At 46.8% G+C, this 25,156-nt stretch overlaps 1 protein-coding gene across 1 annotated transcript in view; it reads left to right on the top strand.

The window, feature by feature from the left end:
- CD3E (CD3 epsilon subunit of T-cell receptor complex) overlaps window positions 1–20,620 on the top strand; it is a 53,097-nt gene extending 32,477 nt beyond the window's left edge. Inside the window, exons 6-7 of the mRNA XM_077456890.1 lie at window positions 10,674–10,717; window positions 17,274–20,620. Of these exons, the coding sequence (XP_077313016.1) occupies window positions 10,674–10,717; window positions 17,274–17,330 (101 nt within the window). The 3' untranslated portion in view covers window positions 17,331–20,620. The remainder of the gene's footprint in view (window positions 1–10,673; window positions 10,718–17,273) is intronic.
- The last annotated feature ends 4,536 nt before the right edge of the window (window positions 20,621–25,156 follow it).

Genomic DNA, 25,156 nt, shown 5'->3' with positions numbered 1-25,156 from the left:
GTGCAGGATACTGGAGGCAGGCACCTGATTATCCCACCGGGCCGAGGCTCTGCAGGGGGAATTTGGCCGGCTGGAGATCCTTGAAACGAATGGCGGCGGGCCTCGCTGACTAGGTCGAAGCCGTGGGCTCGCCTGGGAATCCATGACCGCAGCCTCACGGGGGCCAGCGCGGAACCTGTTTGAACGCCTGGAGCGAGCAAGGGACGATTCCTTCCGGCCCTCATCTGCTCCTGCTGCCCTTAAGAATATCCGAGAGGGGGATTAAGTCGCCTGGGACCCGAGGAAGGACGGCGGGGCTGGGCCTTGCAGACTAGGCCCGTGGACTTGCCTGAAATCCCTGCCCGCAGCCTTGCAGAGTCAGTACGGATCCCGCCTGCACACCTGTGAAAAAAGAAGGGCAAGTATATTGAACTACTTCTTACTGCCCCATCCTGCTCCTGCTGCCCTTCAGGGTGATTGAGGCGGAATACGCAGGTGGAGACCCCGGGGAGAGGCAGCGGTACCGGGCCTGGTGTACTGGGCCGTAGCCACGAACCCCCCCTGTAAATCTGCCTGTGATCTTGTGGGGTGGCCTGGGGGACCCCTGGAACGTCTGATAGGGTGTATTTAGCGGGTGCCCCCTGCCCCTCTCTACTCCTGATACCCTTCCTGGGGTATGCAAAAGAGGAAGAGCCAGGCCCGGTCCAGGAAAAAGGCTGGGAAGCGCGTCAATTTTTTTAACAGGGCCCACCCACGGCTTTGCCTAGGACTCCTGCCCGGATGGAGAACCAGGCTGAAGATCCCGATAAAATGCCTGCCACAGCGGCCGATTTTAAGGCAGTTCTGCAGGCCATAACCACCCTTTATTAGGAAGCCATGGTTTATTAGGAAGGACTTTGATGCCTTTCGTGGTAGAATGACTGAGGTGGAGCAGAGGGTCTCCAAGGCGGAGAATACAGTACGTAACCATGGGGCCGACATATGCGCACTTAAGGCCAGGGTTAAGACGCTTGAATCCCGTGCAAAAGATGCAGAAAACCGCAACAGAAGGAATTATTTGCATATCCTGGGACTCCCGGAGGGGACGGAGGGCACAAACCCTATGGCTTTTGCTGAACACTTATTACAACAGCTACTCCCTACGGCCCGTTTCTCTCAATTTTTTACTGTGGAAAGGGCCCATTGCATACCCACCACCAGGGGACCTCAGGGAGCAACACCCCGCACCTTTATCTTTAAACTTCTTCATATCCGGGACAGAGATATTGTGATGAGAGAATCCAGGGCACAGGGTAAACTCCGCTTTGAAAATGCTAAAATTCTAATCTTCCTGGATTACTCGTTGTAAACCCAGAAGCAACGGAAATCTTTTGATGCTGTTAGAGTGAGGCTTCGATCCCACCATATTAAATACAGCATGCTCTTCCCAGCCAGGCTGAGAGTGGAGGATGGGGAGTCCACGCGGTTCTTCACTTCCCCAGAGGAAGCCTCCGGATGGATCGACACTCTTCCGCTCAGATAAGTGGCCTGCTGGATGGCCCGGATGAATGGACTACTGTCCTACACCCTTTTTTCTTTATCTTGCACGTGCCTTTTTTTTCCCCCTTTCTTGGCCTGGGCCCTTATACTGGGTCCGGATACCCCCCACATATTGCAGCTTTCCGCTTCTGAATCCAGAAGGCCGGGAGGCTAAGCTTTGGATTATCCTTTGAGACCCTACTGCTGGAAAGATGGTTCCTGGGACACATTCTGGTTCTTTCCTCCTCCCTTACCTTTCCCCATCCGGGACCCAGACCCCTCTCCCTGGCCCAGGGGGTCAGCACCTACTTGGAAAATACTACTACTACTACTACTATGTTGGGTAACTCGGCTTATAACTGCCAAAGCTGTTGATGGCCCTAGAGACGTGCCTCTATTATATATTAGCCTGAGTGGGGCCCTTTGGCCCAGATCATCCACTGAGTACCGCTACATGCCTACACTTCTGGCCACCCTATCTTCTCTCCCTTGGTAGTGGTTGAAATGATCTGACCTATTCTGCAACGTTAACGTTTAAGACTGTACCCCCAGCAACTGCTGGGAGCCTGCGCCCGTTTTTCTTTTTTCTAATCAGGTCTTCAGCAAGAGACTAGATGTAACATCTACCTGCTGGACTGTAGATGCCGTTTTGTCCCCCGTGACAGGCGTGATCGCCTTGGTTCTAAGTTGGGATCCTAAGCCTCCCCAAGGTTTGGGCTGGGGGTGGCGGAATGGGGGGTGGGGGTGTTACTACAAGAAACCCACTTGACGGGCAGTAAACTTCTGAGCCTTAGGCCCTGAGTGGGACATCAATACCATTCCACATATACTAATTACTCTAGAGGGGTCAGCATCCTTGTTCTTAAATCCCTGCCATTTAGGCTGTTGGCATTGGAATTAGACCTGGAGGGTCGATTTGTTATACTCCATGCCATGGTAGATCGATTGGAGTTGGTGGTGGTGGGATTATACCTGCCCCCGCCAGCCTCCATGAGGTTACTTAATCAGATTATCTCTAGGATCGCCACTTACGCTACGTATAATGTTGTGATAATGGGATATTTTAATCTGGCCCCGGATCCTGGGCTGGACTGACTCTCGCCTGGAGCAGGCTCATCTTCGATGCTGCCCGTCTGGGTGGAAGCCTCTAACCTTACTGATGTCTAGAGATGGCGTAACCCCTCTGGAAGGGCATATACATGCCACTCAGCCTCACACAAAACCCTCTCGAGCATAGACCTTGCCTACGCGGGGGGGGGGGGGGGTCTGTCTTGCCCAGGGTCAGGGATATAGCCATTTTCCCCCGTGGCACTTCCAATCATGCCGCGCTTGCTTTGCAGCTGGCCATATCCAATGCACTGGGGGGAGAGTTTGTGGAGATTGTCCAGGTTCTGGTTGTCTGATTCCAGAATATCTGAGCCGTATAGGTATGAGGCGATAAAGTATTGGCGGGAGTTGGATCAGTCGATATTTCCAATCACATCCTGGGATGCTTTTAAGGCCTTTAGTAGGGGTAGCTTGCAGTCCCATATATGTAAGATCCGTTGGGATCTAAGGGAGGAGACCTGAAAGGCAGAGGAAAGAGTGACAGCACTGGAGGAGGAGTATTCCGGGTCTGGGGCTCCGAGAGCGTACTCTAATTTCCAGACAGCGCCGAGGGATGTCATGTTGTTGCGAACATCTGCCACAAAAACTAAATTCCTACATCACTCCCAAAGAATCTTTGAGCACGGGGAAAAGACCCCTGTGCTGGCATGACTGGCGAGGGGAAAGCTCCTCCTGGTGACTATCTCGAGTATATGCGATTCGGATGGTATGACGCTGACAGATCCCTCCTACATTAATGGTAGATTTGCGGAGTTTTACCGTGACCTATATGGTTCCCGACTGAGGTGCACAGACGAAGAACTGACGACATACCTTGACAGGGGGAGCTTCCCTGCTTAACCTCCACATTTAGAGAGGCTTTAGATGGCCCTATACGACTGGAGGAGTTACAGAAGGCAGTGGCCTCCCTACAAAATAGCAAAACGCCAGGCCCAGATGGCATACCTGCTGAATTCTTTAAAACTTATGTGGAGGAAATACTACCATTGTTTAAATTAGTGCTGCAAAAAGCTATGGAGGGGGAGCTGCTGCCCCCTACAATGGCTGAGGCAGTTATACTGGTCATCCTTAAACCTGGAAAGCCCCCTGAGCAGTGTTCCTCGTACCGCCCAATCTCCCTCGTTAACGTAGATGTCAAGCTGTTGGCTAAGGTGTTGGCCAGTCGATTGAACACTGTGATCACGGGGCTGGTCCACGCAGATCATTTATGCCAGGCAGAGGGACCGACATAAACATTCGGCATCTTCTTACACATCTCGCCAGAGTGAGTGGGGGCAGCTTGGAGGTTAACTCCTCTCTAGATGCCGAAAAGGCTTTTGACTCGGTTGAGTGGCGCTACCTCGGGGCAGTCCTACACAAATTCAGGTTTGGCCCTCGTTATATCAGCTGGGTCCAGATGCTATACCGCAATCCCACTGCCCGTATACGAACTAGTAATACATTGTCTGTGCCGTTTCCGCTGTCCAGGGGTACCAGACAGGGCTGCCCACTATCCCCTGGACTATTTGCTCTAGCCATTGAACCCATGGCAGTCCACATTAGATCCGCCCCTTTAGTCAAGGGAATCCAAGTTGGGGTGATAACAGATAAAATATCCATATATGCCGATGATATCCTCCTCTTTCTTCAGGACATCTTCTCCCTCCTGCCAGCGCTCCAAATCATAGATGAATTCGGAGCATTTTCGGGCATTAAAGTTAACTGGGGGAAATCAATTCTTTTCTCACTACATGCATCGGGTCATCAACCGCCAACAGGTACTCCTTTAAACTGGGCATTTGAGTTTAAGTATCTAGGAATTAGGATTGGGACCCCACTATCCTCATACTATGAGTTGAATCTTGAACCCCTGCTAAAAAGCTTCTCACAGAAATGTGTGGCCTGGAGGACACTCCCCCTCTCCCCAGTGGGTAGGGTAAACTTAGTTAAGATGGTCTATCTCCCCAAATTCCTATACCTTTTTTCGCAAGATCCCCCCGGCCTCATTCTTCGCCAGAATAAAAAGTATAATATCTTCCTTTGTTTGGAATGGAAGACTCCCGCGGCTGGCTATTGCCACCTTCCGGTGCCGGTTAGCCAGGGAGGCCTGACCCTGCTGGACTTTCAGATCTACTTCTGGGCGGCCGTTCTGGTGACGGTCAGATGGTGGTTCTCGCAGCCACGGGACAACCCAGCAGTGACCTTGGAGTCAGCCATAATGGGCTCCTAGTCCTCCCTCTGCAACGTGGTATTCAGGGGATCAAGGTCTCACCCTGGCATCACAGAGCTGATGTGCACAACCATTAAAGTATGAAATAAAGCCAGGGTGCGCTTTGGTTCCCCCCGGAAACATTCTCTCCCCACATCCCTCTCTGGGACAACCTATCACACATGAATACAGTTCCGGATCCCCAGATCTGGGCAAAGAAGGGTAGAACCAAGTTGAAACGTATAGTTTCGGGGGGTAAGCTGAGAACCTTTTCCGATCTTAAAAGTGCACACTCACTGCCGGGGTGGATGCTATTTCGTTATTATCAGCTTCTCCATGCATATAGGGAACAGTTCCCGACACAGCTTATATTGAAATTGGACTTGGTGGAGGGACTACTTACTGCCAGGATCATAGAGAAACCCCTCTCCTCCCTATATTTCCACTTATCTACAGCCCCACAGAAGAAACTTGAAAAAACCCTGGTAAAGTGGAAGCTAGGTATAACAGACCTGACAGAGGAGGAGTGGGAGTCATGTGTATCTTCCTTTGTCACTAACATGATCTCGGCCAGAGACCGATTTATGCAGGTTAAGTTCCTTCACGGAGCCTATTACACTCCTAGGAGGTTGACAATCATGAACCCTAGCAACTCAGTGGTCTGCTCTAGATGTGATTGTGGCTCCGCCTCATTCTTGCATATGACATGGTCATGTCCCTGCCTTAGGGAATATTGGTCAGAGATAGCTGATACCCTGGATCGGGTTACCGCCCTGGAACTGGAAACAGACCCCAAAATTATGCTTCTAAATGTTTTTGATTCCAGAGTAAGGGGTAAATATACTAGGTTGTTTCTGAGCTACGCTACCTTTTATGCCTGCAGAGAGATATTCCTACATTGGAAGGACACTGTGCCTCCCAGGGTGTCCTCATGGCGCCTAACACTGAATTCGGTGTTGCCACTGTATAAGCTTCCCTATGCCAATCGAAACTGCCCTGGCAAATTTAACAAAATATGGTCAGGATGGATAGATGCCTGGGGCACAGAACTGGTGGGTAGGGATGAGTTTGGTGTTCGAGTCGAACGCATGTTCGACTCGAACACCGTCTGTTCACCCGTTCGGCGAATACCGAGACTTATGGGCCGTTCACGCCAAATTCGTGTGGGGCTCACGGCCCACAATGCACTGCGCCATTGCAGTGCATTGCTGGCTCATGATTGGCCAATCATGCACTCTGAACCCGCATGCTTGGCCAATCACAGCGCCGGCAGCGAAGAGAGCCATAATTGGCCACAGGCAGGATGCCTGTGGCCAATTATAGCTCAGGGAGGTTTAGTACACGCCCCACACTATATTAGGCTGCCAGCACGGTGGCCTTGTGTAGTGTGTTTCGGCATACAGGGAGAGAAGGATAGTCAGGGACAGTGTGTTCCTTTCTCAGGCATCTGCAGCAGTTAAAGTGGGTGTTGTATGCCTCCAGCACAGTATACACCTGTATCTACCGTTTATTGCTGGTGTTCTCTAATACAGGCATCTGCAGGAGTTAGTGGGTGTTGTGTGCCTCCAGCACAGTATACACCTGTATCTATCCTTTTTTCTGTGTTCTCTAATACAGGCATCTGCAGGAGTTAGTGGGTGTTGTGTGCCTCCAGCACAGTATACACCTGTATCTATCCTTTTTTCTGTGTTCTCTAATACAGGCATCTGCAGGAGTTAAAGTGGGTGTTGTGTGCCTCCAGCACAGTATACACCTGTATCTACCTTTATTGCTGGTGTTCTCTAATAGAGGCATCTGCAGGAGTTAGTGGGTGTTGTGTGCCTCTAGCACAGTATACACCTGTATCTACCCTTTATTGCTGGTGTTCTCTAATACAGGCATCTGCAGGAGTTAGTGGGTGTTGTGTGCCTCCAGCACAGTATACACCTGTAGCTACCCTTTATTGTTGGTGTTCTCTAATACAGGCATCTGCAGCCTTTACTGCCTTTAGCCTTTGTTGTGTGCCTCCAGCACAATATACACTACCCAATTGCTGGTTTTCCCATTTCCCTGCAGGCCGTTACTATGTCTGGAAGGCCAACAAGGAGAGGCAGACAGTCGCGAGCCAATAAAAGCAGGCTCTGTGTCTAGAGACAACAGTGCTGGTCATGGACGCGGTGCATCGTCATCAGCACGTGGCCATGGGACACGCTTGTCCTTATTTTCAGCAGCTGGACGTGTTGAGCCGCATCATGCCTTCCCTAGACCCACCATATCCTCCTGAGGAGTCCCCCGAACTGTTTGAGCACAGTGTTGGGTACATGCTCTATCAGGATGCCCAGCGTTTTGAAGGCTCTGATGATGATACCCAGCTAGAGGAAGGCAGTAGCGTGAGCGCAGAGAGAGGGGATGCTCAAGAAGGACAGCAATCTGGCAGTCATGTTCCACCAGCTGCAGCATAGTGGCAGGTTTGCTCCAGTGATGAAGGCAGGATGCCTTTTGGAGGCCAGCTTAAGGGCAGCACACCGACTAAATCACACCGCAGAGCTCCACCTGTGCAGGGCGCTGCCTCTGCACGTTATTCCAAAAGTTCTTTGGTGTGGGCCTTTTTTTGAGACCAGTACATCAGATCGCACCGCTGCTATTTGCAACATATGTCTCAAGCATATCTCGTCACAGCCAAGTACTTGCAGGCACTCTGCTAGCAGTACACCCACATCCGATTGTAGCAGGCAAATTTCCCTGCCCCAGCTGCTGGACCGTCGAAAGAAGTTCACTCCCAGCCATCCACATGCCCAGCAGTTGAATGCTAGCTTGGTCAAATTGCTAGCACTTCAACTGCTGCCTTTTCAGTTGGTAGACTCGGCCCCCTTCTGTGAGTTTGTCCAATATGCGGTTCCTCAGTGGTAGGTCCCCAAACGCCACTTTTTCTCACGGAAGGCGATTCCGGCTCTCTACCGGCATGTGGAAGGCAATGTCCATGCCTCGCTGGACAGGGAGGTCAGTGGTAAGGTGCATATTACTGCTGACTCATGGTCCAGCAGGCATGGACAGGGACGTTACCTATCTTTCACGGCCCATTGGGTCACTCTTCTGGCAGCTGGGAAGGATGCAGGACAAGGTGCAGTAGTGTTGGAGGTTGTTCCGCCACCACGCCTCCAAAATGCTACTACTGGTTGTGACACACCTCTCTCCTCCACCCCCTCCTCTTCTTTTTCCTCCATGGCCTCTTCCAGTGCTCTGTCCTCGGAACCAGCGGTGCTCCGTAGGCGTTCAAGGGGCTACGCAAGTACGCAGGCAAAAAGATGCCATGCCGTGCTTGCGCTAGTTTGTTTGTGTGACAGGAGCCACACTGAGGCAGATATTTTGTCAGCTCTGCAGGGGCAGGCCGAGAGGTGGTTGATACCACGCCAGCTTAAGCCAGGAATGGTGGTTTGCGACAATGGCACCAACCTCCTCTCCGCCCTCCGACAGGGACAACTGACCCATGTGCCCTGTGTGGCTTACGTCCTTAACCTGGTGGTGCAGCGGTTCTTGGGCAGGTACCCGGGCTTACAGGATGTCCTGATTTACAGTCCCAAGAAACCCGTGCACTTCTACGTGGCTGGGAGGAGGTGGCTGCGGATCATGTTGTCCTTAGTGACCCAGGGGACGCCAGACCGAATGCCTCAGCTAACCTACGCTGCATGGCTGGTGGCTTTGTAACCGATCACAGGGTGCACCTGTCCAGCGACTCGGTTGAACGACTGACCTTCATAAAGATGAATCAGTCTTGGATCACCACCAGCTACCAAGTACCTGAAGCTGATGTAACCGATTAATTGGTAAAAGACTGCCTATGCCGATGCTGAGTGACTGTCCTGTTATGCTGACTAACTATCCTCTTGCTCCTCAATGATCCTGCGAATATCTTGGAAGAACATTTTTGGTTCTGGGTGATGCCACCAACCCATTTTTTCAGCCCCTGTTTAACAGGGGCGTGTAATTAAAATTTTTGATGCAATGCTTTGCAGCAGGGCTCATTCCTGCACTCCAACTAGAGTATATGGGAGAGGTTGCAGTGTCGTGGCACCAGCACCAGTACCTAAGGCCCAATTTTTCAGCCCCTGTTTAACAGAGGCATGTAATTACAATTTTTGATGCAATGCTTTGCAGCAGGGCTCATTCCTGCACTCCAACTAGAGTATCTGGGAGAGGTTGCAGTGTCGTGGCACCAGCAAGCAGTGCCTAAGGCCCAATTTTTCAGCCCCTGTTTAACAGGGGCATGTAATTACAATTCTTGATATAATATTTCACAGCAGGGCCCGTTCCTGCGCCCACCGAGAGTAACTGTGAGGACTTATAGTGTTGTGGCACCAGCACCACCACCACAACCACCAAAATCCCAATTTTTCTACCACTGTTCAACAATAGCATGTAATTACAATTCTTGATATAATCGTTCACAGCAGGGCATTCCAGCGCCCACCAAGAGTCACTTTGAGGGCTTACAGTGTTGTGGCAACACCAACACCTTAGGCCCCCATTTCTGCAGAGCATATAGGGCAGGCACCTACTTTCAAACATCCAACTTACAAACGTCTCTTACTTGCAAACGGAAGGAGACAACAGGAAGTGAGATGAAAAAAGACGGACGGCAAAAAAAATTATACAGGGGTGATAACCCTTCCCTATGTTTTCCAAAAAGCTGAAAAAAATATTTTTGGACTGGAGCTACACTTTAAAAATTTGCCAGTTCAAAATTACAAACAGATTCTACTTAACACAACAAACCTACACAGTCCCTGTCTTGTTTGCACTGCCTGTATACTGTTGTTCTGAGTATATAGGGCCAGGGGGCCCCACGCCTTTCCTATTTTTAATTTGGGTACAAGTTCCCCTTGATATCTGTACAAGACCCAAACAGGCTGGTAATGGGCAGGGGGGCTACCCATGCCATTTTCCTCAATGATTTTCATCTGTATTGCTGGAAGCAGATATTACATTAAAACCGCAAGCAGTTTTAAATTACTCTTTTTCTGTTAAATGTCATTTTGTGCAGGGACTGTTCTAAACACTGGAAACACATGGCACTTCACAGGCATACTATAGACACCCCCAGGCACCATATTTAAAGGAATATTTCACTTTTTTTTTTCACGTTAATCGTCATTAAAATCAGTGCTCCTTAAATTTTTGGCATTGGCCCATGTCCCCTGGGGCAGGAGCCGGGTCCCCAAACCCTTTTTAGGACAATATCTTGCATATTAGCCATTAAAATTAGCACTTTTTATTTTGAACGTTTGAGTCCCATAGACTTCAACGGGGTTCTAAAGTTTGCACAAATTTTAAGTCCGTTCGAAAGTTCTGGTGCAAACCGAACCGGGGGGGGGGTGTTTGGCTCATCCCTACTGGTGGGTAATCATTAAAATGTTACTGCTGGTCCTACCTCGAAATAGGACACCACTGATACGATTTATTGAGTGCATACTCACTGTTTATGGTATGTGAACTTCATACAGCATATGTGGCCCCGCCTTTGCTCCCCTCCCCCCCTCCCCCCTTTTTCCCTGCGTCCCACCCCTTCCTTCTTTCAACCCATATCCTGTCCTCACTATACCCCCCCCCTTTTTCCCTTGAATCTCCTTCCTTGGTACTGCTGAAATCGAATGTCTCCAACCCATATCCTACTGTATTGTAACTTAAAAGCTGGCACATCTTTCTCCGGCCTAAATGTGCAGCCCATCCACCATGTGGCAATTCATGTAACAATCTTCTGTGAAAAACTGTGTATATGCATCGCTTGTACTGTAAAAATTAATAAAAATTATTCTTGTAAAAAAATAAAATAATATAAAGCTCTTGCAACATCAGATCTTATATTGAAAATAACACAACTTTGTTTCTTTTTGCTGTTTATCAGGGAATAAAGAGCGCCCCCCACCTGTTCCTCACCCTGATTATGAGGTAAGTTGTGTTGGGGGTATTTGACAACTAATTGTCAAGAAGACAGCAGGTGGATCAAGCCTGCTTTTTTTTTTTTTATTACTCGATGCTTGGATCTAGCCTGCATTTTTTTACTGTGCACTATTAGAACCTTGGGCACCGTGCAGGCCAGCTGCTGGTATCAACTGATGAAATTATAGGCTGATAAGGGGGGCATTGGGCACCTGAGGACGTCCTTGTGTACCCCTCCTCAGTCCCTCTCCCTCACTGAGTTCACATTGCCTGAATGAGGGAGATAAACTAAGGGAGAAAAGAAATACTAGAATACTAGTATGCACTAATGTGCAAAGGTACAATGCATTCATAAAGTATTCAGACCCCCTTCACTTTTTTCAGTTTTGTTATGTTGCAGCCTTATGCTACAGTTGTTTATTTTTATTTTATTATATTATTAATCTACACTCAGTACCCCATAATGACAAAGTGAAAACAGAATTGATAGAAATGTTTGCAAATGTATGAAAGAAGAAAAAATGAAATATCACATTGGCATAAATATTCAGACCCTTTGCAACAACACTTGAAATTTAGCTCAGATGCCTCTCATTTCTCTTGATCATTGCGGAGATGTTTCTACACCTTAATTGGAGTCCACCTGTGGTAAAACACTTATATTTATTGGACATGATTTGGAAAGGCACACGCCTCTCTATAAAAGGCCTCATAACTTATAATGCACAGTAGCTTCCATAATTCTCAAATGGAAGAATTTTGGCACAACCAGGACTCTTCCAAGAGCTAGTCGTCCGGCCAAACTGACAAATCGGTGGGAAAATGGCCTTAGTAAAAGAGGTGACCAAGAACCTGATGGTCACTCTGACTAAGCTCCAGAGATCCTGTGTGGAGATGGGACAAAGTTTCAGAAAGACAACGATTACTGCAGCCCTCCATCGATTTGGACTTTATAGCAGAGTCTCTCTGTCTCATAGACAGAAGCCTCTCCTCAGTGCAAAACACATGAAAGCCTGCTTGAAGTTTGCAAAAAAGAACCTGAAGTTCTCTCAGATCCCTCAGATTGAATTGTTTGGCCTTAATTCTAAATGTTATATCTGGAGGAAACCAGGCACCGCTCATCACATGCCCAATATTATTCCAACAGTGAAGCATTGTGGTGGTAGTATCATGCTGTGGGGGTGTTTTGCAGCAGCTGGGACTGGAAGACAAGTCAGGTTTGAGGGAAAGCTGAATGGAGCAAAGTACAGAGATATCCTCAATGAAAACCTGTTCCACAGCTCTCAGGACATCAGACTGGGCTGAAGGTTCATCTTCTAACATAACAACAATCCTAAGCACATAGCCAAGACAACACAGGAGACAACACAGGAGTGGTTTAGGGACAACTCTGTGAGGCCCTTTCATACTGCAATTTTCTTCTTTAAGCTTGTAGCTCCAATACGCTCAGGAAGCCAAATTCAATTCATTTCAATAATCTCTGTTCAAATATGAGCATTCTGTCGCCTTAAGCAAAACGCCTGTCTCTCAAAAAAGTACATGAGCTTCTTTTTGGTAGATTAGATTACATTTTGGGCCCCATAGACTTCAATAGAAAGGTCTGAAAATGAGGTTTGTCAAGCATTTTCTGCTCAAACAGCAGTTCTCCACCCCTACTCCCCCCTCTCCTCCCTGCTTTCTATTGGCTGAACAAAAAATGCCTGAAGCTGTAAAATGCTTGTATTACACTTCCAACACTGCTCAAAAACTCTCAAATAAAAACACCAGAAAGTCCCTCAGGTGTGAACAGAGCCTGATTGTCTTAGAGTGGCCCAGCCAGAGCCCTCAGTTGAACCCCACTGAACATCTCTAGCCAACCTAACTGAGCTTGAGAGGATTTGCAAAGAAGAATGGCAGAAAATCCCCCAATTTAGGTGTGTAAAACTTGTTGCGTCATACCTAATAAGACTTGAGGATAGAATTGCTCCCAAATGTACAGTTGCAATAAAAAGTATGTGAACCCTTTTGGAATGATATGGATTTCTGCACAAATTGGTCATAAAATGTGATCTGATCTTCATCTAAGTCACAAGAATAGACAATCACAGTCTGCTTAAACTGTTGCAACTGTACTTCAAAATGGTACTGAGTAAAGGGTTTGAATACTTAAATAAAATGTGTTTTTCAGTTTTTTCTTTTTAATAAATTCAGACATTTCTAAAATTCTGTTTCCACATAACGTAACAAAACAGGTAAGTATAACATGTTTATTTAAAAAAAAAAAAAAACGAGACTTTACAATAACTTTAAACTTTTTATAAAGGTTTTCCTTGCATAAAGTGATTGTAAAGGCTTATTTAAAAAATAAATAAACATATAAACATGTTAAACTTCCCTCCTCCGTGCAGTTGGTTTTGCACAGAGCAGCCTGGATCCTCCTCTTCTCAGGTCCCTCTTACCTGCTCCTGGCCCCTCCCTCCTATTGAGTGCCCCCCATAGTCAGCAGCTTCCTATGGGGGCACTGAAGCCAAGCCACAGCTCCGTGTCCATTCAGACTTGATCCAGCCCAGCCCCTCTCTTCCCTGTTTAGCTGACTGGCTTTGATTGACAGCCGCAGGAGCCAATAGCACCGCTGCCGTTTCTCAGCCAATCAGGAGGAGTGTCCTGGACAGCTTTGACATTCATCAACATCGCTAGAGAGAGATGGGGCTCAGGTAAGTAAATAGAGGGTGCTGGGGAGGTTGCTACACACAAAAGGTTTTTTATATTAATGTATCCCCCGCCCCCTTACACTTACCTGAGTTTTCATTCGATCCAACACTGTGGCTGCAGCCGCTCTCCCCTCACTTCCTGGTCTCAACGTTTGCTGAGGCAATGGGGGCCACTGGCTGCTGTCAATCAATAAGTTCACTGAGCACTATGATAAACCGCATGCAAGTATGGAAAAACTGTCAGCAGCATAGGATCTGACCACATGCCTATATTTACTCATTGGAGATAAGAGACAAGGCAAAAAACAGGCTTCTTTATTTATTCAACCTAGGTAGATAAAAAAGACAAAGGACACACACAGCTTCAGGACAGACAGTAAATGTCTTTCACACAGTGACGGCCTGTCCATAAGGCATCCCTCTAATCCATGTCTCCAGCCCCTAATCTACATGCAGGGCACCGGATGCATGGATTCCAATGTTTTCTTTTTGTTTAATATTCACTATTGTCTTCCTGATTCTCCTCTTGGCCAATCGGGTAGCGGATCCTGAGACCCGATTAGCCGAGAGGAGAAGCTATCGTATTGGCTGCCAAGGAGGAGGAGGAGAGGCAGGGGAAACCGCAGTGAAGCTTAGGAGGAGGAGACACAGGGGGAAGCCGATGAGGAGGAATTGCTGCCCGTGACCTAGATGGGGTAAGTGTAGTACTGTTGGGCTGGTGATCGAGCAACGGTGGGGTGCGACCAACCAACCAGGTGGGGGGGTTGGTGATCAGTTTTGTCCCCCCCCCAAAAAATGGAGCACCAGCTGCTACTGGTTTCACACATCAGCGCTTAATCATTATCCTTTCACTGATAAGAACAGTGTACCGCTGTTCAGGGCCATCTTTAATATTGACTGGACCCGGGGAAAACATTTTCTTGGGCCCCCTCTTACATGCAATTTTTGCTCTGAGACATACAATAAATAGCAGCTAGACTCCAAATCAGTTTACTGATTCAGGCCAGGCAGTGATTGCGATTGGTTGCCAGAGGTTACAGTGTATCATTACCGCTCACTGACTGGCTGCTAGATGTTACAGCACACATTATGGCTCACTGTTATTTTCTAGAGGTTACAGCACATGACTTCTGCTTGTTTATTGGTTGCTAGAGATTACTGTACATCAATACTGCTCACTGATTGATTGCTAAAAGTTACTAAACATCTATACCACTCACTAATTGGTTGTTAGAGGTTACTGCACATTATTACTGCTCACTGATTGGTTGCAAGAGGTTAGTGCACAGCATTACTGCTCACTGATTGGTTGATAATGGTTACAGCACATCATCTCCTGGCTGCCTGCCTGCGTATTCACATGCACCAAAATTCAGGGTGCAATGGCACCATGTTATTTTGAAGAAGGGTTCCACCTCCAATTTGCTTACTTTTACAGGCAGATGTTAGGCTTAATGACCACGATTGTAGGCAGGACTTTCAAGCATGATCCTTTACTTCTCCAGTGGGCAGCATTCACCAGAACTAATGGTGGATGTGACCTCAGGGGGGCATGATTTACATATGAATGCCTCCTCTATTTACATATGAATGCCGCAACTCACGACTATTTACATGTGAACACAGGGTCTGCAGGAGAGTCATATGTACATGGCAATAGGGCAGAGCTGGGCAGCAGCAGCAGAAGTTTACACTGAGACATCGGGACACAGCACGGGACTAAAACTTCAGGGGATAAGGGGATTTAAACTGGGATAGTTGGAAAGTATAAGGCAGCTGCTTTGGGCCCCACTACAATGAAGGGGCACAGGGCAGCTGCCCCTTTTTCCCTGCCTTAAAAACGGCCCTGCCGCTGTTTCTCCTCCTCCAGCTCTTATGCAGGGGGAATGCGATCACTTATTTAAGAAAAAGAGAGAAAAGTGTTAATAATTTTTTTCTTTTATATCTATACACAAATGTTTTGCCTTTTATTTCTATTTTAAACAGAATGGGTTGTTTCAAGGTGAGAGTTTACATAACCTTCAACAGAGATAATTTAACTTCCTTTTTATTTTCACTTTTTTTTTATTTAAATGTTTTTAATGGCTGTTTTATATCTTTTTAATATTTATATAAAGTCTTTATAATACAAATAAATATTATAGTACATAAGGTGCATACAACATACTGGTTTTGTACAGCATTCTGTTTTTATTTAAAATGGTCCTCACATGAAAATTACACTTATTTCCCACCACTGAATAAAAAACGCTGGTTAAAACCTTAAAAAAGCTGCCTTCTGAGAAAGCTGAGGATTCCACATCACATAAACCCTGACAAAGGTTCTAATGTTCCTTATGTAGCACCCTCTGGTGTGCTGCTAGCATTAGTGCAGGCAAATTTAAGTTATGACTCATGGTTAGTTTGCGAGTCAGAAACTGGGACAGGGTTACTGCAGGTCAGGTGGATAGCTCCACGGAGTCAGCTCTATTGTACCTCCCCCTGGATCTAGAAGTTTAGAGAAGCTTCTAGAAGTTAGTAGACAGAGGCAAAGAGGGCTAATCTGCATACTTGGCCAATCCCTAAGCAGAATGTCCTGGTAGGGTGGCTGAGTCAGTCCTTAAATACAGTGGAGCCTGGCCAGCAGGAGATTCAGGTGAAAGATGGAGTGTTGAGAAGACTGTCGGTGGCCTATGAGGGACCCTTAGATCTGGCAGGGGGGGGGGGATTTCTGCTTCCAGCCTGGGGCTCGGGCTGGCTTGGGAAGATTCTGACAGCATTACGGTTTGGAAGGGAATCTTGCCTAAGAATCAGCAGGCAGCAAAGAGGACAGAGTGCGTGCATCGGCACACCCAGGGATTTACAAGGGGAGGGACTGCAACATGCAGCAAGCTTTCAGAAAGACAGCACTGTGCTTAACCCTTTCTACCCCTTGCCCTGGGAAATCTTCAGAGCAGTCAGGTGGGCTGGTGGACAAGCAACCAAGAGGGATGCTAGTTCCTGCAGGCAGTAGAGATGGGAGCTGTTCTAAAGTGGAGAGGTGATACACCTGTATGCAGATTGTCACATTCTGTGCTATTTCCAAAAAGGGGCTGAGAGCTCCTAGTCCTCAAGGGACTTTTGCTTTTTTGATCACTAAAGACTGTTGGCTTCCAGGAAGGAGAACAGTCCAGGATTTTGTACTTAGGCCGCGTACACACGGGCGGACTGTTCGCCCAACTTTGTCCGCTGAACAGTGTTTCAGCGGACAGTCCGCTCGTGTGTGGGCTTCAGCGGACAGTTTCAGCGGACAGTCTGACGAACAAAGTTTTTCGGAATTTCCGTAAGACAGTCCGCTGAAACTTGGTTTCAGCGGACAGTCCGCTCGTGTGTAGGCTTGTTCGACAAACTAAGTTTCGCGCATGCTCAGAAAGGATTTACACGGCGAAGGTTGCATTGCAGTGTATTGGACGTCGTATTTCTCGTCCCGTCGTACGTGCCGTTCACGTCATCGCGCACGCTTTCAGCGGACTGTCGTTCATCGTGTGTGGTCAAGTCCGTTCATGCAAATTTTGAGCGGACTGTTTGTCGGATTGTTTGACGAACAAAGTTGGGCGAACAGTCCGCCCGTGTGTACGCGGCCTTAGGAAGGAAGTTGAACCTATTCATTGTTCCCATCAAGTTGGGCATCCCATACCCCTTTACCCCATCCAAGTTATTACCAGTAATAAAACAACAAAAATAAGCTCAGAGATTGTATTCATGTGGCTGGATGCAAGTGAAAATGCTGCTGTCTGGCTGTGCAGGAGTAGAACAACCAGATGCTATTAGTCCTACTATCCAAAACAAAATATTTTTTTGCTTAAGGTGCACTTAAGTACAGTTAGAATGAACATTCTGTTTTTTTTTTCTTGCAGCCTTTACAAAAAAGAGGACAAGTGGTATATGATGGGCTGAACAAAAATTTCAAATAAGTGTACAGTACAGTACTATACACAATCTTGCAAAAATCCTTGAACTGTCTTTTTACATAGAGTTAAGTTAACAGAACATTATGTTAGATATTCTTAACAAGGAATGACAATGACAAGTGTGGTATTCATGCTAAATGAAAAAAAAAAAAAGATTTTTATATTTATTATATAATCAGTTTACAGATTTGCTTTTAAACAAGTATATGTATCCATAAAAAGTAAGAAAGAAAAAAAAATATGCTAGTGTGTAAAAGAAATGAATATATTTTCTGCTAATATGTTTTTTGCTGTACATCTTTTCTAAAATATGCAGTAGTGTCTTTGTGCGCCCATACCTAGGTCACTCATACACCGTACCTAGAATCCCCCTTCCCTGATCCCATCCCGGCTCAGTAATGTAGTGCCCCTGCAAACATTATTCCCTACTATCCCCAGACAATGGCTTTCCACCATTGGCCATCTTTGTTATTCTTGACACTGTTTCTTGAATAGGCCTGGAAGTATTTCTAATTAGTTTCCGCTACATCATATCGCAGGACAGCTGTTTCCATGGATGTGTTGTTGCCAATTACTTTAATCTAAGGGCAGAGTGCAGGGACACTACCAAATTACCACCATATTTGTTAAGGGCATGCATCAGCCACCTAGGGGAATCAATCTCATTGCCAAATTGTACACTTCCATATTATAGAAGGGTGATGATAAAGACTTCTACTCTATTTTCTCAAAACTAACCATAACTAACTAAGGCCAACTTTGGGAAATATCTGTTCAGTGCAAATTTAAAAGTTGGAATGCAAAGGAAGAAATCCAAATACATCCTCTTAAAATCCCACCACCTATACACCATGTATAGGTAAAGAACAGTCAGTCTCAAAGGGGGACTCTGGGCTAGTATAAAATGTACCTGTGTAGTGCCCCACTCTTCCATTCCTACATATATTATATAATACAGTATGTATCATAAATAAGGTTTTTCTCCAATTCAACATGAGACTAAGACGTTCTATAGTAAGATATATATACACTGAGCAAAGTGAAACTCAACACTTTTGTGTTTGCCCCTATTTATCATGAGCTGAACTAAAAGAGCTACAACTTTTTCTATGTACACAAAAGGCCTATTTCTTTCAAATATATTTACAAATCTGTCTAATTCTGTGTTAGTAAGCACTTCGCCTTTGCCGAGATAATCTATCCACCTCACATGTATGGCATATCAAGATGCTGATTAGACAGCATTATTATTGCACAGGTGTGCCTTAGGTTGGCCACAATAACCATGCTGTCTAATCAGCATCTTGATATGACACACCTGTGAGGTGGATGGATTATTCCAGTAAATGAGAAGTGCTCACTAAAACAGCTTAAGGGTCCTTTCACAGGGATGATCTGTTCAGGTCCGCCTGTCAGTCTTTCAGGCGGACCTGAACGGATGCTCCATAGAGCTGTATGGAGCGTCGGATGTCAGCGGTTACATGTCTGCTGACATCCGAGCCGCTCCGACCCGAAAAAGTGTGACGGAGGAAAAAGCTATTTTTCCATCCGTCATCAGATCGGGTGATGATGGACACTGTGGTCCGTCGTCACCCGATCTCCCATAGGGGAGAGTGGCGCTGTGACAGGTCCGTCCCTGCGCAGTGTGCAGAGAAGGACCTGTCCTCTGCCTGCTCAGCATAGATTGCTCCGGCGATCCCCGATGTGCAAGCGGATATCCACGGGGCGGGTCAGTGATGAAAGGATCCTTAGACAGATTTGTGAACAATATTTGAGAGAAATATGCCGTTTCTGTACAAAGAAAAAGTCATAGATCTTTGCGTTCAGCTCATGATAAATAGGGGCAAACACAAAAGTGTTTAGTTTATAATTATAGTATTGTGACGGTCCGGGGTGATTAGGTTCAAGTGGTGCATGCAGTTTTCCATAAACGTGCCACTCCAGACTTGCGTTTTTAGGTCATGGAAGCCCACTTTTATTTAAGGCCGGGTTCACACCGCTGCGATGCGGGAACGCCGCGAATCCGCGGTGTTTTCCCGCATCGCACGACTCCCGCCGGCAGTTCACACTGCCCTATGCGAACGGCTGGGAGTGTCAATGATATGTTAATGACACCCCCAGATCCGATCGCATATCGCAGTGCGATCTGCCGACTCGCACAGGAATCGGATCGCATGGTGTGAACGCCCATGCGATCCGATTCTGCTGCGGACCAAAAAAAGGGTCCTGTGCGAGTTTGCTGCGGGAGCGATGCGAATTCAGCCATACTATGTGTATGGCTGAACTCGCATCGCTACGGAGATCCGACGTGATTTGCACTGCAGTGCGGTGCGAATTACGTCCGGATCTCCCGTTCGCAGTGGTGTGAACCCGGCCTAAAGGAAATGAAAAAGTTCAAACAAACAGTAATCTTCCCTCGCAGGGGGTTCCACCATCACTGTATAAACAAACGATAGCTTCCTGGCTTAATCACTGTCAGCTTCGTGCTGCTTTAGTCACAGGCTACACCTGCCTGCTTCAGACATACACACAGACTCATCTGCAGTCTTTCCACAACCAAATCCGTCGAATTTTGCCCGTCGGATTTTGTCCGTCGTATCTTGTCTGAAACTGTTGCATACACACGGTCGGACTAAGTTGTCGAAAAATCCGATCATTCAGAACGTGATGACGTAATTTCGTTACGATGGGACTACGTTCAGGCTAGTAGCCAATAGCTTTGATGTAGGAATTTGATCTGAGCATGCGTGGCACTTAGTCCGATCAAAATTCTCTACACATGATCGGAGTATGTCCGATCGAACCAGTTGGTCGGGAAATATTTCCAACATGTTGGAAAATTGGGTCCGACGGATATTCCGACGGAATCAGTCCGATGCATACCACACATAGTCGGATTATCCGACGACAAGGTCCGATAGGACACATTCCGACGGATTCTTCGACCGTGTGTACAAGGGCTTAGACTCCGAGACCTCCTATTTCTTTCTTCTGGAGCCGTCTCCTACTGGAACCCTCCTGGCCAGACTTCCTGTCTGCTGGGCGGAACTGTCTCCAAGTTTGAGCACTGACTTCTTTTCCTGGCATGTTTATGAACCAAACCCACAGGTGTGCAATTAGTATTCCTGCCAAAATCAGGCATATACTGCTTATATGCACCTGTGACATGGGGTCGTATCTCCACAGTATGTATGTTTTTTTTCTATTTTTGTCTCTTTTCTTTGTCTATAGATATCTTGTATTTGTAATATGCTTTTGAAAATATAAAATAAAGATTTATAAATATAAAAAAATGTGCTTCCTAATATTTGCTTGTAAAGCATATCATGTCTTCTTTATTTCAAATTTGTGCCTTCTTTGTTTGCTGACCTGCTTAAGAAAGAAAGAAACTTGAGGGCCCCTGTAAAACATCTGCAAAACTTTCTAAATCACATACTAGCACTAAAACTCTTAAAGTAGAACAATGGCCTATCGGTTAAAAAAAAAAAAATGTGCTGCAGCAATTAATTATAGGTTCATCTGAATTTAGGGCTGGTTCACACTATGAATCACACAGGATCACAAAGTTATTGTTTAGACCAGGGGTCGGCAAACTTTGAGAGGTGGAGATCTACCATGACAACATGGAAGACAGCAAAGATCACCAGGGTGACACAGTTATTTTTTTTAAGTCGACTAGCAAGTCCTCAGAAGTCAGTAGTTGGCAGGGCAGTATACAGAGGTCATTTGTAGGTAAGATAGTAGTGTACAGCGGTCAGTAGTATGTAGGGCAGTCAGTGTACAGAGGTCAGTAGTATGTAGAGCAGTGTACAGAGATCAGTAGGACACATGACAGGAGTGAGCAGGACAGGAGTTAGCAGAGCAGAGAACAGGGCGGAGGACAAGGGGTAAGCAAGGCAGTGTTAAGGAAGGGGGGTGTCAGGAAGGCACAGTACAGAGGGGTCAGGAAGGCCTGGTACAGAGAGGTTTCAGAAGAGCCCAGTTCTTGGGTGTCTGGAGGGCATAGCGCAGGGGGGTCTGTAGGGTATGGAACTGGGGAGTCAGGAGGTCTAGGGGGTCAGGAGGGCACAGTACTGGAGGGTCAGGTAGGCACAGTACTGGGGAGTCAGGAGAGCATGGTACTGGAGGGTCAGGGTTTAAGAGGGCACAGAACTTGAGATTAAGAAGGTACAGTCCTGGGGGGGTCCAGAGGGGTGACTTGGAGAGCATAGTACAGGGGGGCCATAAGGGCATGGGACTGGGGGGTCTGGAGGGCACACTACAGGGGGTTCTGCAGGGCATGGTATAGGGGGTCTGGAGGGTATGGAACAGGGGCTTCAGGAGGGCATGGTACTGGGGGGTCTGGAGGGCACACCATAGAGGTGTCAGGAGGGTACACTACAGAGGTGTCAGGAGAACATGGTACTGGGGTCAGGAGGGTACACAGAGGGGTCAGCAAGGCATGGTACTGGGGGTCAAGTGGGTCAAACAAGTGTTTTTTTTAAGGCAGAGCAGTGCAGGGAAGCTGCTGTGGCAGAGCTATCTGTTTTGGTGAGCTCATTCCTGCCAGTCCTCCTCTCTCGGTAGATGTCACCCACAAGCATTGGTCACACCATATGGGAGTTTGGTCACACCATATGGCCATACAGTGCCCCTGTTATATGGGTCCTGACCAGACCCCTTGGAATGGTGCACCCCCTCATCCCACTCCAGTACTTCTAATCTGTGTCCACCTGTGTTATAGGAGTCCTTTTAGTTTTCCCATAAATAGGAGTGTATTTCTCCCATGGTTAAGAAGTGGGATCTTCCATTCTATGGTTAGTGTAGGACCCACTGTAAATGGGGTATTTTGACGCAGTAGTGGGCTTAAGCACTGTATGGCCATATGGTCTGACCAAATCCCCATATTTGCTTATGTAGCACTGACCCCCAAAGGAGCTACTAATTTTAATTCTTTTAGGTCTACCGTTACCTCACTGTTCCACCTTGTCCGTCACATTGGTCCCATTGGAAAGTTGTTCACAGATGTCAGCTTCAAACACTTAGTCTTTTTCTTCCAAGGCTTTTATTAACAAAATCAAATAAAGGGATGGAGGGTTAGGGGAGATTCAGGTACCTTGCATTGCGGATCACAGGTACTTCTTTGATCCAGAGGACAACTTCCACAAACTGGATCTAGCAACCACCGAATAGGCCTCTCTCACTGACCTAGCAGCCAGTGCGATGCTCGGTCATAGTCTCTGCCACAGACTTGAAGAGTACAGTAGAATCGTTGCACAATCCTCTGCCACAGGATTGTGTAACCAATAACTTTTGCAAAGTCAAAATACAGTCACACAGTATCAGTTTCTTTCAGCCAAGCCGGCAATACTGTGAGGTAGATGACCCGGGATGCGTCCTCCAATTGTGTCTTCAGGCTCTTCTTGAGATACCAGCCTTGTTGCTCAGTCCTTTCCAAAAAAAGTCCTCCCCTGGTTTCTCCAATTGCTCGGCTTCTCCCCACAGGCAAGACAGCACAGGACCACCCCTGGACCAGTAGGCCCCATAACTCCTGGGTCTACCTTCAGTGATGAGGCCTCGGGCCAGCCAGCCCCCGAGACAATAGAACTGCTATGGCACACCTTAGGCCAGGAGGGCCATCAGGTCGGAGAACCCTGGACAACGGTGTCTGTCCCTTAAGTACCCTCTCCTAGAATGCACAGCAGGTAAACCACTCCCACTGGGCTGTTTTCCGGACAAAGAGGTACGCATTACACCCAGCCCGCTGCATTTCCAACACTGACCGATGATGAGAGCGCCACCCACGGCCAAGTGGAAAACTACACAACCCAGCTGGACTGGAACAGAAAACAGAAATTTACAGCTCAGACAAACCTAAATTTACACCTATAGTGTCTGCCCATTAGGAGCAGGGCGCTACACTTATTATGCTCAGGTGCTTTAAATAGCATTGTAGAATTTTAAATTAAATTTTTGTATGTGTATGCTGTAATCTTTTGTTCTGTATGCTGTGGACAGGGCACATAGAAAACCATTTTTTTTTTGCCTCTTTTCCCCAATATAATATTGCAAGGTTGTTCCGCTCCCTCACTTTAAGGGAGGTGAGCATTGTCAACAGAACTAATAAATACAGGGAGGGGCCGATGCTAGACTATTTTGTGTCCTAGGCAAGACTAGCTATTTGCCCCCCCCCCCCCAAAAAAAGAAAACTTCAAAATTCATTCAATAATTCTAGCACCAGAACTCCTGCTTAACACTAAACCGATGACCTGTAGGGACTTTGCGTATATGTGCTCATGAAACTTTGAAAAACTTTGATACCCTATATTCTTTTACAGGCAACTCTTCCAAAGCCACTACAGAACATCAGGTTAGCATTAATGATGTGTGGCAGTAGGACCCTGTGCTACCTGGAGGATTGCTGGTTTATGCCAGATTTTGGAGAGAAAGGCACGCTGATTGCACAGCTGTGTGCTGGGCTATTTCGTTTTGACCTGGCTATGGCTCAGTGTTGCACCCCAACAGACAGTGCATGGGAGTCAGGTAGACTCCCATTCCTCTGAGAGGAGTCAGAGGCTGCATGGGTGTAGCAAGAGCATGCATGTCTGCAGGAGGCAGACGTACTTGGTGACAGAGCAGCAAGACGCTGATCAGGAGTGAGCTAGGAGAAAGCTTAACTCTAGGAAACTCTTTTGGGTCTGAGGAGCAGACCTAAGTCCTAGGCTAAAGGCCTGAATCAGCCGTATGGGAAGAATGTAAGCCAGGAGGCTAAAGTATTGAGTGTGCAAGATACAGTAATGGTGGAACCCCCCTGCGTGGGTACTGATTTGTGAACTTTTCTGTGCTTTTCAATAAAAATGGGCTACCAGGCCCTTAAAAATACAGTTTTGTACTGGTGTACTCACAGGAAAACGCACCTACCGTTTGAGTCTGATAACCCCAATCTTACAGATGCTAGAATTTGGCTCTCACTGCGGTGTGCACGGTGATACATAACATGTGTAGGGAAATCGCAGGTGTCAAAGTGCATGTATTTTTGTATATGTGTGGGGGAAGGGGGTGAACAGTACACAGGTGGGGGGCAGGAGGTGTACAGTATACATGTGGGGGGCAGGAGGTGTACAGTACACAGGTGGGGGCAGGAGGTGTACAGTACACAGGTGAGGGGTGGCACGGGGGGTGTACAATACACCCCCTTGGGCACAGTTGGTATGCAGACAGCTGTGTAGGGAGATAATGGGGATGCCAGGATCTACCCCAGATTTAAATGTAAACTATTTTAGATAATGCTTATACTCTCATTTACAAATTTTTGTGAATGCAGTTCGTGTGAACCAAATCGCATAAACCAAAAAACTGTAGAAAAAAAGAGATATCTCCAAAAGTAGGTCACTAACGAACACCGGCGTTGGTGCAAAATCAATTTTATTACAAAAAAAAAAACACTATTTTAATTATTACAACACCATATGAAAAAAGGTTTTACAAATATCACAAACTTGTTTAAAAATATTGACAACGTTGTCAAATATATTAAAAACATACAAGCGGGGCCGTGGCTGCATGCAATCCACTCATATACCACAGTCACCCTACCAAACAAAATACCACTGACTATTCAATAGGTGGAGACAGTCAAAAGATTTAAGGAGAACCAATCAGAAAACTATTTAAAAATCATAAGAAATTGATGATAACATTTTTAAATAGAAAGTGGGATATTTCTTCCCTAAAGTCACATATTTCTAATAAAATCATTCCCAGAGGACTTAGGGAACGAGTGACCCCAGCTGAACACTTACTTACTGCTAGATTTCTAAAGGTATGGAAAGTGGAATGGTTGAATAGAG

The sequence above is a fragment of the Lithobates pipiens genome, unplaced genomic scaffold, assembly GCF_037356315.1.
Source record: "Lithobates pipiens isolate NorthernLeopardFrog02 unplaced genomic scaffold, aLitPip1_a1.2 Scaffold_27, whole genome shotgun sequence".
Taxonomy (NCBI): domain Eukaryota; kingdom Metazoa; phylum Chordata; class Amphibia; order Anura; family Ranidae; genus Lithobates; species Lithobates pipiens.
This window is presented reverse-complemented; position numbering and strand designations above follow the sequence as displayed.